Raw genomic sequence first — 14,458 nt, 5'->3', positions numbered from 1 at the left:
CTCTCCCCTTCACTCATTGTGGATGCTCCCATCCCTGGAGGCTTTGAAGAAGAGGTGGGACAAGGACCTGTCTGAAAGGAGATGGCCAGGGGGTTGGACTAGAAGACCTCTAAAGGTCCCTTTCCAGCTCCGTTATTCTGTCATTTTCACTCGGCTACAGCCGGAAAGCAACGCCTCCACTCACGCCAGTGAACCTTAAAGCCAATCCGGCCGGCTCGGCTCGGCGCTTCCCCTTTTCTCGCTACTCAGTTGCATTGTGGGAGAGGAAGTGCTAGTTCCCACGTTGTTGCAGCTGCGGAGAGAAGCTCCGGTAGCATGGCTACCACCGCCGCCAAAAGGTCAGGGCGCTTGCAAAGCCAAGCGGGTCCCGGGCAAAGTGGGGCGTCCTCGCAAGAATTGGGGGGTGGGTGGGTGGGGTAGGAGCCCTTGCGGGATTGGGAGGGAGGGTGCAGCCCCGCAAACTCGTGAGAATAGGGAATTGGGTTAATTTCCTCCTTGGGTTGACGCGCATTCTGCCCCAACTCTGTTGCAAACCGAAAAAATAGCGCGTTGCATTGCATTGTTTGGTGCCGGCCTGGAGGAACACGTGGTGTGCCATGTTACCTCGTCCCCCAGGTGGGAAGCCTAGGCGTCCGACCCGACGCGTGTATATAGCGTGCTCGTGTGAAGGAATACACTCCAGACTCCGGGGACACCCGGCGTGGCGTGGAAGGCAGCGAGCAAACAAACTGCCCATGAATTAACCAAACCTTCCCCCATTAATTAATTAAACTCTCCCCCATTAATTAATCGGAAAGGATAGACTTGGAGTGGGGTGGTGATAGGCTCGAGTTGAGGTGGCTTTTTAAAATTTTTGAGATGGTCTCAAATGTAGCAGGGGGTCTTCAAACGTGGCCCTTTGAGGACTTGTGGACTTCAACTCCCAGAATTCCTCAGCCAGGCACACGTGGATTTGAAGTCTACAAGTCATCAAAGGGTCAAGTTTGAAGACCCCTGTCTTAAATCTAACAAACAAAATGGAGGCTGGCTGAGGAATTCTGGGAGTTGAAGTCCACAAGTCATTAAAGGGCCAAGTTTGAAAACCCCTGCCTTAAATCTAACGAACAAAATGGAGGCTGGCTGAGGAATTCTGGGAGTTGAAGTCCACAAGTCATTAAAGGGCCAAGTTTGAAAACCCCTGTCTTATATCTAATGAACAAAATGGAGGCTGGCTGAGGAATTCTGGGAGTTGAAGTCCACAAGTCATTAAAGGGCCAAGTTTGAAAACCCCTGTCTTAAATCTAATGAACAAAATGGAGGCTGGCTGAGGAATTCTGGGAGTTGAAGTCCACAAGTCATTAAAGGGCTAAGTTTAAAAACCCTTGTCTTAAATTTAACGAACAAAATGGAGGCTGGCTGAGGAATTCTGGGAGTTGAAGTCCACAAGTCATCAAAGGGCCAAGTTTGAAGACCCCTGTCTTAAATCTAACGAACAAAATGGAGGCTGGCTGAGGAATTCTGGGAGTTGAAGTCCACAAGTCATCAAAGGGCCAAGTTTGAAGACCCCTGTCTTAAATCTTAACAAACAAAATGGAGGCTGGCTGAGGAATTCTGGGAGTTGAAGTCCACAAGTCATCAAAGGGCCAAGTTTGAAGACCCCTGTCTTAAATCTTAACAAACAAAATGGAGGCTGGCTGAGGAATTCTGGGAGTTGAAGTCCACAAGTCATCAAAGGGCCATGTTTGGAGACACCTGGTATAACAGTTAAGCCCTTTCAACCTAATTTATCTCACCCTAACTTGCTGGCTTGGGAGCAACGGTTAGGTAATGAGCAATGAGCAACACCTGGGCATTTTACCTCAGGTGGTGCTCAATTGGGAGCAGGTTTATCTTTCCAGAAGCTTCTGAGGCAAATTAATTGGAATTTCTTAAAAATAAATTAGAATTTTTTAAAAATATAACATGGAGGATGGCAGACTTCTAATATTGGGGGACAATTCCAGGTAAACCAGAAAGATTTTTTCCCCTCACATTTTCATTTTTAGTCACACTGGATAAAATTGAAAATTGAAGGCTCAAAGGCTTATTTTCTATGTTTTTTCTCTTTTCCTGTTCAGTTTTGAAAGCCCCTGCTTTAAAAAAATGCAGAAATGCTATTTTTTTTAAAAAAAAAACCTGTTGTTGTAATTTGTGGACCCGAGAATTTTGAAGCACTTTTGGTGAATTCAGTTTGAGGAGAGGTTGGAGAGGAGTGGGTGTAAATCTCTTTTGAGTTATTTCATTTGTTTTTATTTGTTTATTTGTTTGAGTTATCTTCATTTGTTTATTTGCTCTGGCAGTTAAAAGGGATTCAAAACTCAGGAGAAGCAAGTGGGTAACAATGTCTCCTAATAATAAATCATTAGAAATAATTTATAAATAATCATAGATAAGTTGTACATTCTAAAATAATCCAGGGAGTCTCTTGATGGGCTTTTGCCTTTAATTGATTTTCTTGTGTTTATGAAGTTATTTCATAATAATTTAATTATTATTAAATCTCTCTAGCTGCCCATCTCATGGGTGTGACTTTGGCTGGCATACAAATTCATTCAGGTTTATTACAGTCCAAGACCAGAGACAAAGAGTGGCATACAATTAAAGCAACAATGTCAAAAACAGTGTGTTAAATTTTCATTGTGTGTTTGTATATTGGTCTTTTCCGTTTGCCTCTACGATTGGAAATAGTGTCACTAGCGTGAAATTAACAACTTGGAAATGAGGGTCCATTATATTTGCCAGATGATGAAGCATTTATTATGTCATAATGCATTGGCTTTTCTAAACATGACCATCTATAATCAAAAGAGATATTGTTTATTTTTTTTAAAAAAAATCTTTTCTTTTCAGAAGCAAAAAACTGGGTGACTTGAGCGTGGATGAGTTTTTAACGTCTGGATTTGATTCTGATTTGGAAGATGATTTGGTAGAAGATACTCCAAATTCTGAGGGAGATGAGAAAAAAATGTTGCCTTCAGAACTTGGTAGCAAAAAAAAATCAGGATGTACTTTGATACCAGTGGAAAGGTGAGTTTTCATGATGATGGATGGATGGAAAGAGATGGGTGGATGGGAAGAGATGGATAATGGATGATTGGATGGATGGATAATTGGATGGATGGATGGAAAAAGACAGATGGATGATTGGGTGGGTGGATGGATGGGTGAGTGGATGGATGGATGGATGGATGATTGGTCGGATGGATGGATGGATGGATGGAAAGAGATGGATGGATGATTGGTCGGATGGATGATTGGATGGATGGATGGGTGGGTGGATGGATGATTGGATGGATGGATGGATAGATAGATAGAGAGATAACTTTTAAACTTTGTGCCTAGGATTCTCAATTTGGAAGCTAGATGAGAGGATGCAAGACTAATTTTGCCTTGCCTCCATCTTGTAGAAAATGAGAAAGGGTTTCCTCAAACAATGTTTCTCTACCTTGCCAAGTTTAAGATAGGTGGACTTCAACTCCCAAAAGGTCCCAGCCAGCCCTTTGGCTTTCAAGTTAGAATCAAAAAGGACACAACACAGAACGAAAGCCAACTGGAAAGGGAAGAGAAAAACGCAAGCCAGCCATACCCTTGAGCGTCACTGGGAGCCTACTGGTTGAGGAATTCTGGGAATTGCTTCACGCTTCTTAAAATTGACAATGTTGAGTAACACTGCTTTAAAGTCCACCGCCCAGGAACCAAATATACTCCCTTGCTGACTTTTTCCTATTAAAATTTTGAAAATCAGGACTTTTGTTCGTTTTTTCTAGGAAACAAAAACCCCTAATGTTTCTCTTCTAAGCAGATGCCACGATAGAGCATTTTGAAATTTGTAGGGTTTATTAGCATTTAAAAAAAAAAACACTTCCTGGCTGGATATATAGATATATAAACTTAAATTCCTTAAACTCTTCTCTGTTGTGCAGGAAAACAAAGAAAGGTCATGCTTCGGAGCATAAAGACCAGCTCTCTCGACTAAAGGAACGAGATCCGGAATTTTATAAGTTTCTGGAAGAAAATGACAAGACTTTGCTCAATTTTGATGATTCTGACAGTTCTGATGAAGAGAAAAACCATCACGTGTTGCCTGAAAAATTAGAGGTAATTAATTTATTTGCAGTATATCTGAACATCAGGAATCACCTCACTGCTCTTGCTAGCTCTCTGATGCCAATTAGAATCCGGCTTAGTTAATGCTTTGATCTCCTGTCATATTGCAGGACTATAGAAATAAAATTATCAGAGAAACCAATTTCTTTTTATTCCCAAGAAAACTGTGTGACTGTCCCTGGAAGTCACCCATATCAGGCTAATGGTTGCTTTTTTTTTTTTTTAAACAACCTTTGATAGGAAGCAACTGATGATGAAGATGAGGAGGAAGAAGAAGAAAAAACAGCTAAGCGGAAAAAAATGGACTTTATCACAGTGTCATTGAAAATGGTGGAACACTGGAAGGAAGTTGCAGAGGTAAGAGAGACAATTTTTAAAAAGCAACATTTCTTTAGGAGCTGCAAATAAGTCTGATTAAATATGGAAGGTCTTGCCCAAAACAAAGAAAATTGATTTTCTCTGTCTCATTTTAACTACAGATATGAATAGAATAGAGAATAGAATAGAATAAAAATAATAAGATAATTCTTCTTTTTTTAATTCCACATAGAAGAAACTCTCTCCTAAGATCTTCCATGAAATCACTCAAGCTTTTAAAGCCTGCGTGATCACCGCCAAAGGGGAAGCAGCCGGGCCGGATTCTGGCAAATTCAAAGTCACGGACAGCACAGGTAAAATCTGCCAGAGCTGAGCTTTGCAAAAATAAAGGATGAAAAAAAACACACTCCCATCTTAGTTGATACTTATGCCCTAAGTCTTGGTTTGCTTTAGCTGGCCTCGATGATTATACTGTGAGTTTGGACACATTTATTTATTTAGATTAAGATCCCTTAGGTGGCACCAAGTCCTATGCTGTCAATTGCAAGCCAGAACAATTGTGTTCACAAAAACATTAAACCAAAAGCAAGCAAACTGAATTCTGGGAATTAGGAAAAACTCCCATTATTATTTTGAGTGATAGGTAGTTCTTAACTTACTGCCCCTTCCGAATTTTGATCACGTGACCCTGGGGGACGCTGCAAAAGTCATACGTGTGAAAAATAGCCATACGTCAACTTTTCCAATGCTGTTGCAACTTCAAACGATCACCAAATGAATGTCTGTGAGTCAGGGACCACTGTATATTGGTATTTCTCAATCTCAGCAACTTTAAGACAAGTGGACTTCAACTCCCAGAATTCCCCAGCCAGCCATGGTGCTATATGTAAATAAGAGTCATCTCGTGATTACTAAAGTCATTGATGAAACATTTCTATTTTTCCATCTCCTGCTTAGTCTTCAACACCCTTGTCTCCTTCTGCGTCCGTGACCTCTTTGTTCTTCTGCAAAAATTGCTTCAGGTGAAACCTGCAAAAAATAAATCAAAGTAAGTTAATTTGGGGGGGGGGTTATTGACATTTATTTGCTTTTTATTCTTCCAATCTAGGAATTGCCACCATGCAAAAGACTATTCCTACAATCCCTAATGGGCATTTTTTAAAAAATCCATCCTGAGCAGAATAGGTTTTTAACTACTAATTTAGAAAAATATAATTCTGTGTCCAGCTTCCTAAAAAAAAAAAAAGATATTAAAGCCCTAAAAACATGCTAGACATCACAGGATCTTTTTATTCATTCACATGTCCTAGCTTTACATCACCCACCTCACCTAAGAAAAACTTCTGAAATAAACAGTGAATCAAATGAAACAATGTTCAGTTTATGCAATCAAAGCTGGTCTGTTCAGATGGTTCTTTTTGAAATGAAGGAGGGGAACCGCAAGAATCGTAAAATAGTCCAAACGAAACACTGCAAAAGTAGGATTGAAATTCTAAAAAGCCCCGGCTTGGTTTGGGACCACATAACCATCATCCTTCCCAAGTAATCATGATATAATGCGGGTTCCGTTCCATTGATAAGATGCAGCTCTAGAACGAAAGCCAAAGCGGAAATGTTTGCATAAATAGACATTTCCCAAGATCAGAAGCCAGTTGGTGTGCAGTGTCCCCGGGAGTCATGGACATGACCCCCTTTTACAATCTTCCTAGAAGCAAGGTCAGTGGGAAAAGCTGTGACTCATTTAACAGCTGCAGTGTTAAAATGGATCAGCAGGTCGTAAAATGGATCAAAACTCTCCTAACAGCTGTTTTGCTTAGCAAAAGAAATTTGGGGCTGTAGTTTATTTAAAGCCTCGGCACCTTTTATCGATCCAACCTGCTAAATTGGCTCATTTGAGTTCTTTTTATGGCCAGGTTGGTGGATTGTTAACTCATTTTACCGTTCAGTAACCTGGGCAGGAGCATAAAATAAGTTTAATCTTATCCCTAGGACAACCAAATGGCTTTTGGTGTCAAAACAAAGGGTACGATCCATCTGGTGGTGTATTTCCACTGTTGCCAAAACCCGATCCAAAATAATTGAAGGCTTAATTTGCAAAAGAGCTAAATCTAGGAAATTGGATAGATGACAGGGTCAGCGCTGAACTTTCGGGCAGCAAAGGCGAGCAGCTGGTTAGAGAGGGTACAATTAATCCCTTTCTAGCTGGCACGTGGGTGGTCAGTCTGCAGCTATCTGATCCGCGTAGCCTCGTGGGCCCTCGGTGGGTCTGAATAATGGTAGGTATTTTTATATGCTGTGCTTTCCATGTGATCTCAGCTCCCAGCTGACGTTGGCCAAGAAGGGCTAGGCTGGGATAATAACTAGCCAAAAGGCCAACACAATCTCAGATTGGCTAAATTCAACGGATTGCCCATTTTAGTTGTGTATTGATAAGGCCTAGTCACTTGAGTGTCCTCTAGACTCAGTTCCCTCTCCATAAAACAGATACAGCTAGTTAGAACAATTAACCAGTGGAACAACCCGCCTCCAGAAGTTGTGAATGCTCCAACACTGGAACTTTTAAAGGAGAGACTGGACAGCCATTTGTCTGAAATGAGATAGGGTTTCCTGCCTGAACGGGGTTGGACTAGAAGACCTCCAAGGTCCCTTCCAATATTATTATTATTATTAGTCCTCTATTCATTTAGTGACCATTTGAATTTAACAATGCCACTGACAGGTCCTCATACTTATCACAATGGCAACATCCCCACGGTCAAATGATCAAAATTTGGGCACTTGGCAACCCCGGGATCCCCCAGTTGTAACTTCCCCAGCCAGCTTCCAACAAGCAAAGTCAGTGGGGGAAGCTGGATTCATTTAACGACTGCAGTGATTCATTTAACAACTGTGGCAAAAAAATGGTTGTAAAATTCGGTTAACCCCCCCACCACCACCACCACCTTGCTTAGCAATGGAAATTCTTGTCTCGGTCGTAAGTCGAGGATCACCTGTGCAAAATCAGGCTGTTGTGAAGGCAGAACAACAGCAGGCCTGGAAATACATTCCCCATGTTTGTGTGGATTGCAAAGTAAAATAATAAATGAATGTTCTCTGGATGGAAAGAGCTGCATGCTGTGGTGCCCTCCAGATTTTACATTCTGCCTTGAATTTTGAATCCCAAGAAGCTTCCCCGGTTGAACATCAGCCAGCCCAGTTGAAATTCAGTCGTCTCCTATCAGTTAGAAAAATGTCAGCCTCTGAGTCACCTGTTTTCTTCTAAATCACCTCTCTCTTAATCCTTTTAGGATAGTCTTGCCTTCCTCCAGCCCATTGTGGGGCAAGTTACGATTGGACATCAAAATGCACTTGGGCTGCACCATTCAGGTGAGTTTAAATCACCTTGTAACAGAGGGTCAAATTTGGCCATTGTTTTGGTTATTGGGCACATCTTCCTGGTTTGGGAAGATTTTTTTGTTTTAATACCAGAAAATATTTGTAGCTCAGCATTGAACTGTGGGGTGCCTGGTGCTCCCCGAGCTTGGTGGGGTTTCTTGCAGAGGTTTCACTACCCAACTAGATAACATCATCAGTGCTAGAAGGGAGTGGGGTTTGCAGAGTGGAGGAGGAGGAGGAAAAGGATTATGGGGTCCTTGGTGCTTTCTGGACTGGGTTGTTTTCTTGCAGACATTTCATTACCCAGCTAGGTAACATCTTCAGTGCTAGAAGAGAGTGAAGTTTTCAGAGTGGAGGAGGAGGATTATGGAGTCCTTGGTGCTCTCTGAGCTGGGTGGTTTTCTTGCAGACGTTTCACTACCCAACTAGGCAACACCATCAGCGCACTGTGGTGACACAGTGGTTGGAATGCAGTACTGCAAGCTAACTCTGCCCACAGCCAGGAGTTCGATGAATCAGCCTTCCATCCTTCCGAGGTCGGTAAAATGAGGAAGACCCAGATTGTTGGGGGAAATATGCTGACATTTATAAACAGCTCTGAGAAGGTTGTGAAGAACTATGGAGCGGTATATAAGTCTTAAGCGCTATCGCTATTGCTAATGAAACATCTGCAAGAAAACCAACATCTGCAGAGAACACCATGGACCCCCCCCCCAGCTTTTTCCTTCCTGTTTCTATGGAAAGAGCACTAGACAGAGAATCCTCAGCGGGTCCACAGTTTGACTTTCGACTCGTAGAAATTGCAGAAAGGCAACATTTACAAGACCATCGGTCAGGGGTCTTCAAACTTGGCCCTTTTTAGGACTTGTGGACTTCAACGCCCAGAATTCCTCAGCCCGTTGAAGTCCACAAGTCCTAAAAGGGCCAAGTTTGAAGACCCCTGTCACAGATCACCTCTGCCAGAGTTGAACAAGGCAGAAGGGATGTCTGTGGCAAGTCTCCGTCATTCTAGGTCATAGTTATCCCAAAGGTGCTTTTTCGAAATGTTCTTGAAGAAGCACCTTTGAGATGGGGGCAGAAGGGAATATAAGAGATTTGAAACTGGTCAGTCTTGGAGCCAGATCAAGGGGAATTTTGTCTTTTTTTTCTCTCTCTGCAGCTTCTGTCGTGTTTAACCCAAACCTCAGTAACAACGGCTGTCCTCCAGCACATCAGTGCCATCGTGCCTTATTATTTGAGCTTCCCCAAACAGTGTCGCGTGCTACTTAAGGTAAGCTGGCTAGCAGGAATAAGACTTAAAAGTTGGATTCCCCCTGTTAAAATCCTGGCTTCCGTCCTAGATAATGGGTTCCAGGGCAAATGTCTTTTGACTTGGTTTTTTTTTTTTAATTAATTAGATTTTTACTCCACCTTTATTATTTTAATCAATAACTCAAGGCGATGAACATATTCAACACACCTTCTTCCTCTTATTTTCCCCACAACAACAGCAATCCTGTGAAGTGGGTTGTGCTGAGGGAGAGGGCCCAAAGTCACGTAGTCTTGCTTTCACGCCTACGGTGGAACTAGAATTCCCGGTCTCCTAGTTTCTGAACCAGCATCTTAACCATTACACCAAACTGGCTCTCTTTTTTTCCTCATTTTATAGAAAAATAATAAATTTTCAAAAAGCACAACTACACCAAAAAAGTGGGCAAAGAGTGGGATTAAGAGCAAAATACCAGTAGACAAGGATTTACAGTTCTTTGATTTAAAATTAGCAGTATAGGTTTAGATGGGTATTTTCAACCTCGGCCACTTTGATTTGTGGACTTCAACTCCCAGAATTCCCCAGCCAGCATGCTTTAAGATGTAATGAACTTGACCTCCCAGCATGCCTGCTGGGAAATTTTGGGAGTTGAAGTCCACACGTCTTATAGTTGTCAAAATTGAGAAACCCTGTTTTAGGCCATAAAAAGTGTTGAAATTTAGATGTCAGTGCTGCAAACATCGGATGTTCTTGCTTTGACAACATGTGGAGATGCAGCCATTTTCCTTCTTATGTTTTACTCTTAGAATTAGAGTTAGAATTAGATGATACTGGGGGGGGGGGAAGGAATGTGCAAGGGAGTTTAGTTAGACATAACAGTACTGTAACTAGGGTGAGAACCAAGGTTTTTGAAATAAAAGATGATAAGAAATGGCGGGTTGAAGAACTGGAGGGAAAGTCTGCATTTCAAGCTAATTGGGGAATGTGATTTATGACTGTTAATTAGAGGAGGGAATTGTGCTTTGATACTATGTGCTCAGGGAAGGGGAATTCAGATTTTGGCTTTGCCTATGTACATGCCAGTGCTATGCTACTTGAATAAAGATTCTTTAAGATAAATAGTGCCTCAAAGTTCTTTGAAGACTTTCATCAGTCAAAACCATGACATTAGAGGCATTGCCTTAATTGGCACTTGGGAAAAATTCAGTTTCTAACACTAGAGGGGATCTCATTTTAAAAGCACAACAAAAAATGGAAAACAACTTTATTTTTTCTTTTTCATGAAGCAAACGATTCGACTCTGGAGCACGGGCGATGAAGTTGTCAGAGTCCTAGCTTTTTTGATACTCAACAAAATCTGCCGGTATAAGCAGGAAGCTTATTTGCCTTCTGTTCTTAAGGTAAGACGGCCACAAAAAATCCACAGACTACAAATTCATTTTTAGGCTGGGTCATTAAATATAAACTGTTGTAAATAGAGGACTATCTCTAGCCGAATTCAGTCAGTTCCTCATTGGATAACACGATTTATTTAATTGGTTTCTGTAGTCGCCCCCCTCAAAGCAAGTGACTGGAGAACCATGGTCAACGTCGGCCTAATTCTCTTGCTTGTCTTTCTCTACTCATCTTATTAGCAAATGTACATTTCCTATGTCAAGAATTCGAGATTCACCTCTCCTAACGCTCTCCCCCTGATCAACTTCATGCAACGGACCCTGATAGAGATGTACGCTCTGGATCATGCAGTGTCCTACCAGCAGGCCTTCATTTACATCCGCCAGCTGGCCATCCACCTGCGCGGGGCGATGTCCGTCAAAAAGAAGGTGGGTTTATTTGAAGGAACAAGCAGTGGACTCTCCATGGTTAAAGGAAGTCTTAGTAACGGGCTAGGCCAGGGGTAGTCAACCTTGGCTCTTTTATGACTCAGAATTCCTGAGCCGGCCATGCGGAGGGGAAACAGATTTCCAAGCTGAGCCATGCCGGCTCAGGAATTCTGGGAGTTGAAGTCCACAAGTCATAAAAGAGCCAAGGTTGCCTATCCCTGGACTAGGGAATCGGGTAGGTAAGCCCAGTTTTCATGTAGAGCTTGTAGCTTCATGGAGACCCCTAGATCAGGAGTCCCCAACTTCATGCAACGGTGTTGGCTGGATTTACCCAACATGTGAATTTACAAAACACCATTCCTGTGTTGCGTAACACAGTTACACAAACAGTTCAATTCTTTTCAGACAGGCTGGTTGTGTAGCTGAATCCATACCATCTCAAGAACTGTGCAGTCTCAGTTTAAATAACAGTTTTGTAATCAACGTATTCTAGGATAAATGGCAATTTGGCACCACTCTCTAAATATTTAGTATGAAGATTATAGCTCACTTAAAAAAAAAAACACATACTCTAAAAAGTCAGGGCACAAAAGGAAAAGAGGAGTGGGAGGGAAGAAGAAAGCGGAAATGCTCTGATCACAATTCTGAACAGCTGTGAATTTTACCGTGTGCTTCATTAATTTTTCAGCATCGCTTCCTGCTTCTTCTTTTAAATAGGAAAACTATCAGTCAGTTTACAACTGGCAGTACGTCCACTGCCTATATTTTTGGTGCCGGGCTCTGAGTACGATGCATCCAAATGAAGTTATGCAACCGCTGATTTACCCTTTGACCCAAGTTATCATTGGCTGCATTAAGTAAGTAGCTGCACATCGCTTACCCCCTTGAGCACCTACCCCCTTGACCGTGTAACTTCCAGAGGGCCAGATTAAGAAACACAGGTAGTCGTTAACTCACAGCTATTTGTTTTGTGACCGTTCAGATTTACAACGGCACTGGAAAAGTGACTTATGACCGATTTTCACACACCTGTGGCAGCGTCCCCACAGTCCCGTGAGCAACTGAACACGTATTTATGACGGTTGCAGTGTCCCAGGGTCACAGCAACAGTGGCCAGAAAGGTTGTAAACTGGGGCAAAACTAACTTAACAACTGTCTGGTTTAGTCAGTGAGTCAAGGACAGCCTGTTGTGATAACTGGCAGGAGTAAGAAAACATTTTTAATTTGGAACAGTTTTGCGCTCAGAAAGTTCCGAGTTTCAAGAGGAACATTGCAAGCCTGGAAGCTTTTATATTAAAAATCCTTATCTGCTCACCCTCCAATGCTTGGGGTCAGGGATGGTTAAATAAATCAGATCAGTGATGATAAGATGCTTTTAAAAAAAAAAAAAAGACCCAGGTAATTGAACATCAGTGAAGATAAACGGATCAGATTTTTTTTTCTGTGCTTGCTTCCTCCCCACCTGCCAAGCTCTTTCTCCCCCCCAGGCTGTCTTTCCATCCCTTAAAGGGGGGGGGGCTCTTAATTGTCCTGTCAAAGAAGCCAAGCCCTTTCTAGCCTGTCTTGGCAGGTCTATCAGTCTTCTGAGTACTTCTCTTTGGCTTTAGCAGCCCTCCGAATTCCTGCCTGCGTTTTGCACCTGTAAAGAAAGGCACAATCCACGACAAGAAAAATTTGCTCAAGTTCCCTTTTACCAAAATTCCAACGTTTAAAAAAAAAAAAAGTTTCCTTTTTTTAAAAAAAACACTGACATTTTTAAAACTTGGCTTTGATTTGATTTATTTTAAGATTGAGCATAGCAATAACACTTAGGCTTATGTACCGCGCCAGAGCAATATGCAACGCTCTCTGGGCGGGTTGACAGTGTAAAAGCATTATTTGCATATTGCGTCCCCCCCAAAAAAAACAATCTGGGTCCTCATTTTGGAAGGCTGAGTCAACCTTCAACCCCGTCAGGATCAAACCCCAGGCTGTGGACAGAGTTTGCCTGCAGTACGGCACATTAACCACTATGCCACCAGGGCTTGTATGTTATTTATCCACAAATCGGTTTATTTAGGCTGCATAATATATTTATTCTAAAAGTCAGCCTATATAATATATTCAAGAGCTAGGAGGATAAAATAGAGGCTCAGCTGAGGCACGAGGTGATGTTGGGCCAGTTCTTGCCCAGCCCAGCCCAGCCCACTGATGCTTATTTTGTTGATGCTTGAATAAAGATTCTTATACAAGCCATCATACTTGTATGATTCTTATACAAGCCGTGGCAAATAGTAAACTTACAGAAATAAATCACTTCTGAATGTTTAGACTTTGGGGTTAGAATTTGGGTGGTATTTTACCTCCTTCTAATTTTATCTATACTCCAGTTGGAAATTGGAGGAAGACCCAGAAAAACTACCCTAGAAATTGAATGACTGAACCTTACATTTATCCCCACCACAAACTGAGTGGCTCAGCCTTAATTTATCCCCACTGGTGTTTTCTCCAATCTGAACCCTTTGGGGAAGGCGGGGGGGGGGAGGAAATCACCCAACTGTATCAATTCTGCCTTTCTAGTTTCCTTTAAATTCATCCCAACTTTTATAGGTTAATTCCCACTGCTGCTGGTGCTGATTTATTTCTATTTTTTAAAAAACGTACTTTCTCTATCCAGAAGATGGCACTAGTCCCTAGTGAAAAAAGCCTTGAGAGCAGCTGGAGTGCCTGGGATGCGGGCAGCAAAGGGATTTGGGGAGCTTTGACAGAAGGGAAAGTGAGGCTTACCATCTGCAGCAGCTTCCTTGCTCCAGGGAGAGTCCAGGGTAGAATTTTAAATGTGTTTCGTGACAATAACTAGGATAACTAGCAGGGGGAAAGAATTGCTCTTTCCTTTGTGGTTTTTTTTCTAAAACCTGCTGCTCTCCCATGCCTTGGGGGGCCACGGGTGAGTGGGCTGCCTATTGTGAATTCCCCTTGTGCTGGCCGAGATGAAGGGGAGGGGTCCAGCCTGGAGGGTGAGAAGCGCTGTTGGGGGCAGCTAGACCTGACGGAGAAGAAAGGTCTGCCTTCACTTGAATTTTTTAAAGGCAAAGTTAAAAACATAAATCTTGGTTTTTAGCTTTTCTATCAATTTTTTTTCCTAATTTTAATTGTTTACTAGTACTTTTTAACAAGCAAGTCTCCCGGAATCGCCGCATCAGCGAAATAGGCAGCATAGAAGTTTAATAAAGATGGCCAGGGATTTAATATTTATATGTAGTTATATCTAAAGCGGTAGGAATATACATATGCATGTATGTAGCATATCTATATCTGGGTTTATGCATGTGGACATTTTTGAGAGCAGGCGACAGAATTTCATTTTTAATGTGTGCCATTAAATGACAATAAAGGTGATCTTTTCATCTTTAATCTTTAAATACACAAATTATATTGCAAATCACGGGTCGTCCTTGCCTGCAGCCCCAGCTGAGCCCAAAGTTTCTCGCACTCAACAAGACTGTTGTTAATTGAGCTTTCTCCCCGTTTTATGATCTTTCTTACCACGAGTGCTAAGTGGATCACTACTGTTGTAAGTCACATGGTT

At 42.1% G+C, this 14,458-nt stretch overlaps 1 protein-coding gene across 2 annotated transcripts in view; it reads left to right on the top strand.

Annotated features, from left to right (window-relative positions):
• The first annotated feature begins 239 nt into the window (after positions 1-239).
• Positions 240-14,458, top strand: part of NOC2L (NOC2 like nucleolar associated transcriptional repressor) — a 39,039-nt gene continuing 24,820 nt past the window's right edge. For both annotated transcript variants that reach the window (XM_039367392.1, XM_039367391.1), the window contains exons 1-11: positions 240-338; positions 2,869-3,045; positions 3,942-4,116; positions 4,366-4,482; positions 4,676-4,796; positions 5,401-5,491; positions 7,731-7,809; positions 8,978-9,088; positions 10,354-10,467; positions 10,702-10,890; positions 11,608-11,747. In XM_039367392.1, coding sequence (XP_039223326.1) covers positions 316-338; positions 2,869-3,045; positions 3,942-4,116; positions 4,366-4,482; positions 4,676-4,796; positions 5,401-5,491; positions 7,731-7,809; positions 8,978-9,088; positions 10,354-10,467; positions 10,702-10,890; positions 11,608-11,747 — 1,337 coding nt within the window. In that variant the 5' untranslated portion in view covers positions 240-315. The remainder of the gene's footprint in view (positions 339-2,868; positions 3,046-3,941; positions 4,117-4,365; positions 4,483-4,675; positions 4,797-5,400; positions 5,492-7,730; positions 7,810-8,977; positions 9,089-10,353; positions 10,468-10,701; positions 10,891-11,607; positions 11,748-14,458) is intronic.

The sequence above is a fragment of the Crotalus tigris genome, unplaced genomic scaffold, assembly GCF_016545835.1.
Source record: "Crotalus tigris isolate CLP2741 ecotype Arizona unplaced genomic scaffold, ASM1654583v1 scf7180000020588.15403103151:6194809, whole genome shotgun sequence".
NCBI lineage: Eukaryota > Metazoa > Chordata > Lepidosauria > Squamata > Viperidae > Crotalus > Crotalus tigris.
This window is presented reverse-complemented; position numbering and strand designations above follow the sequence as displayed.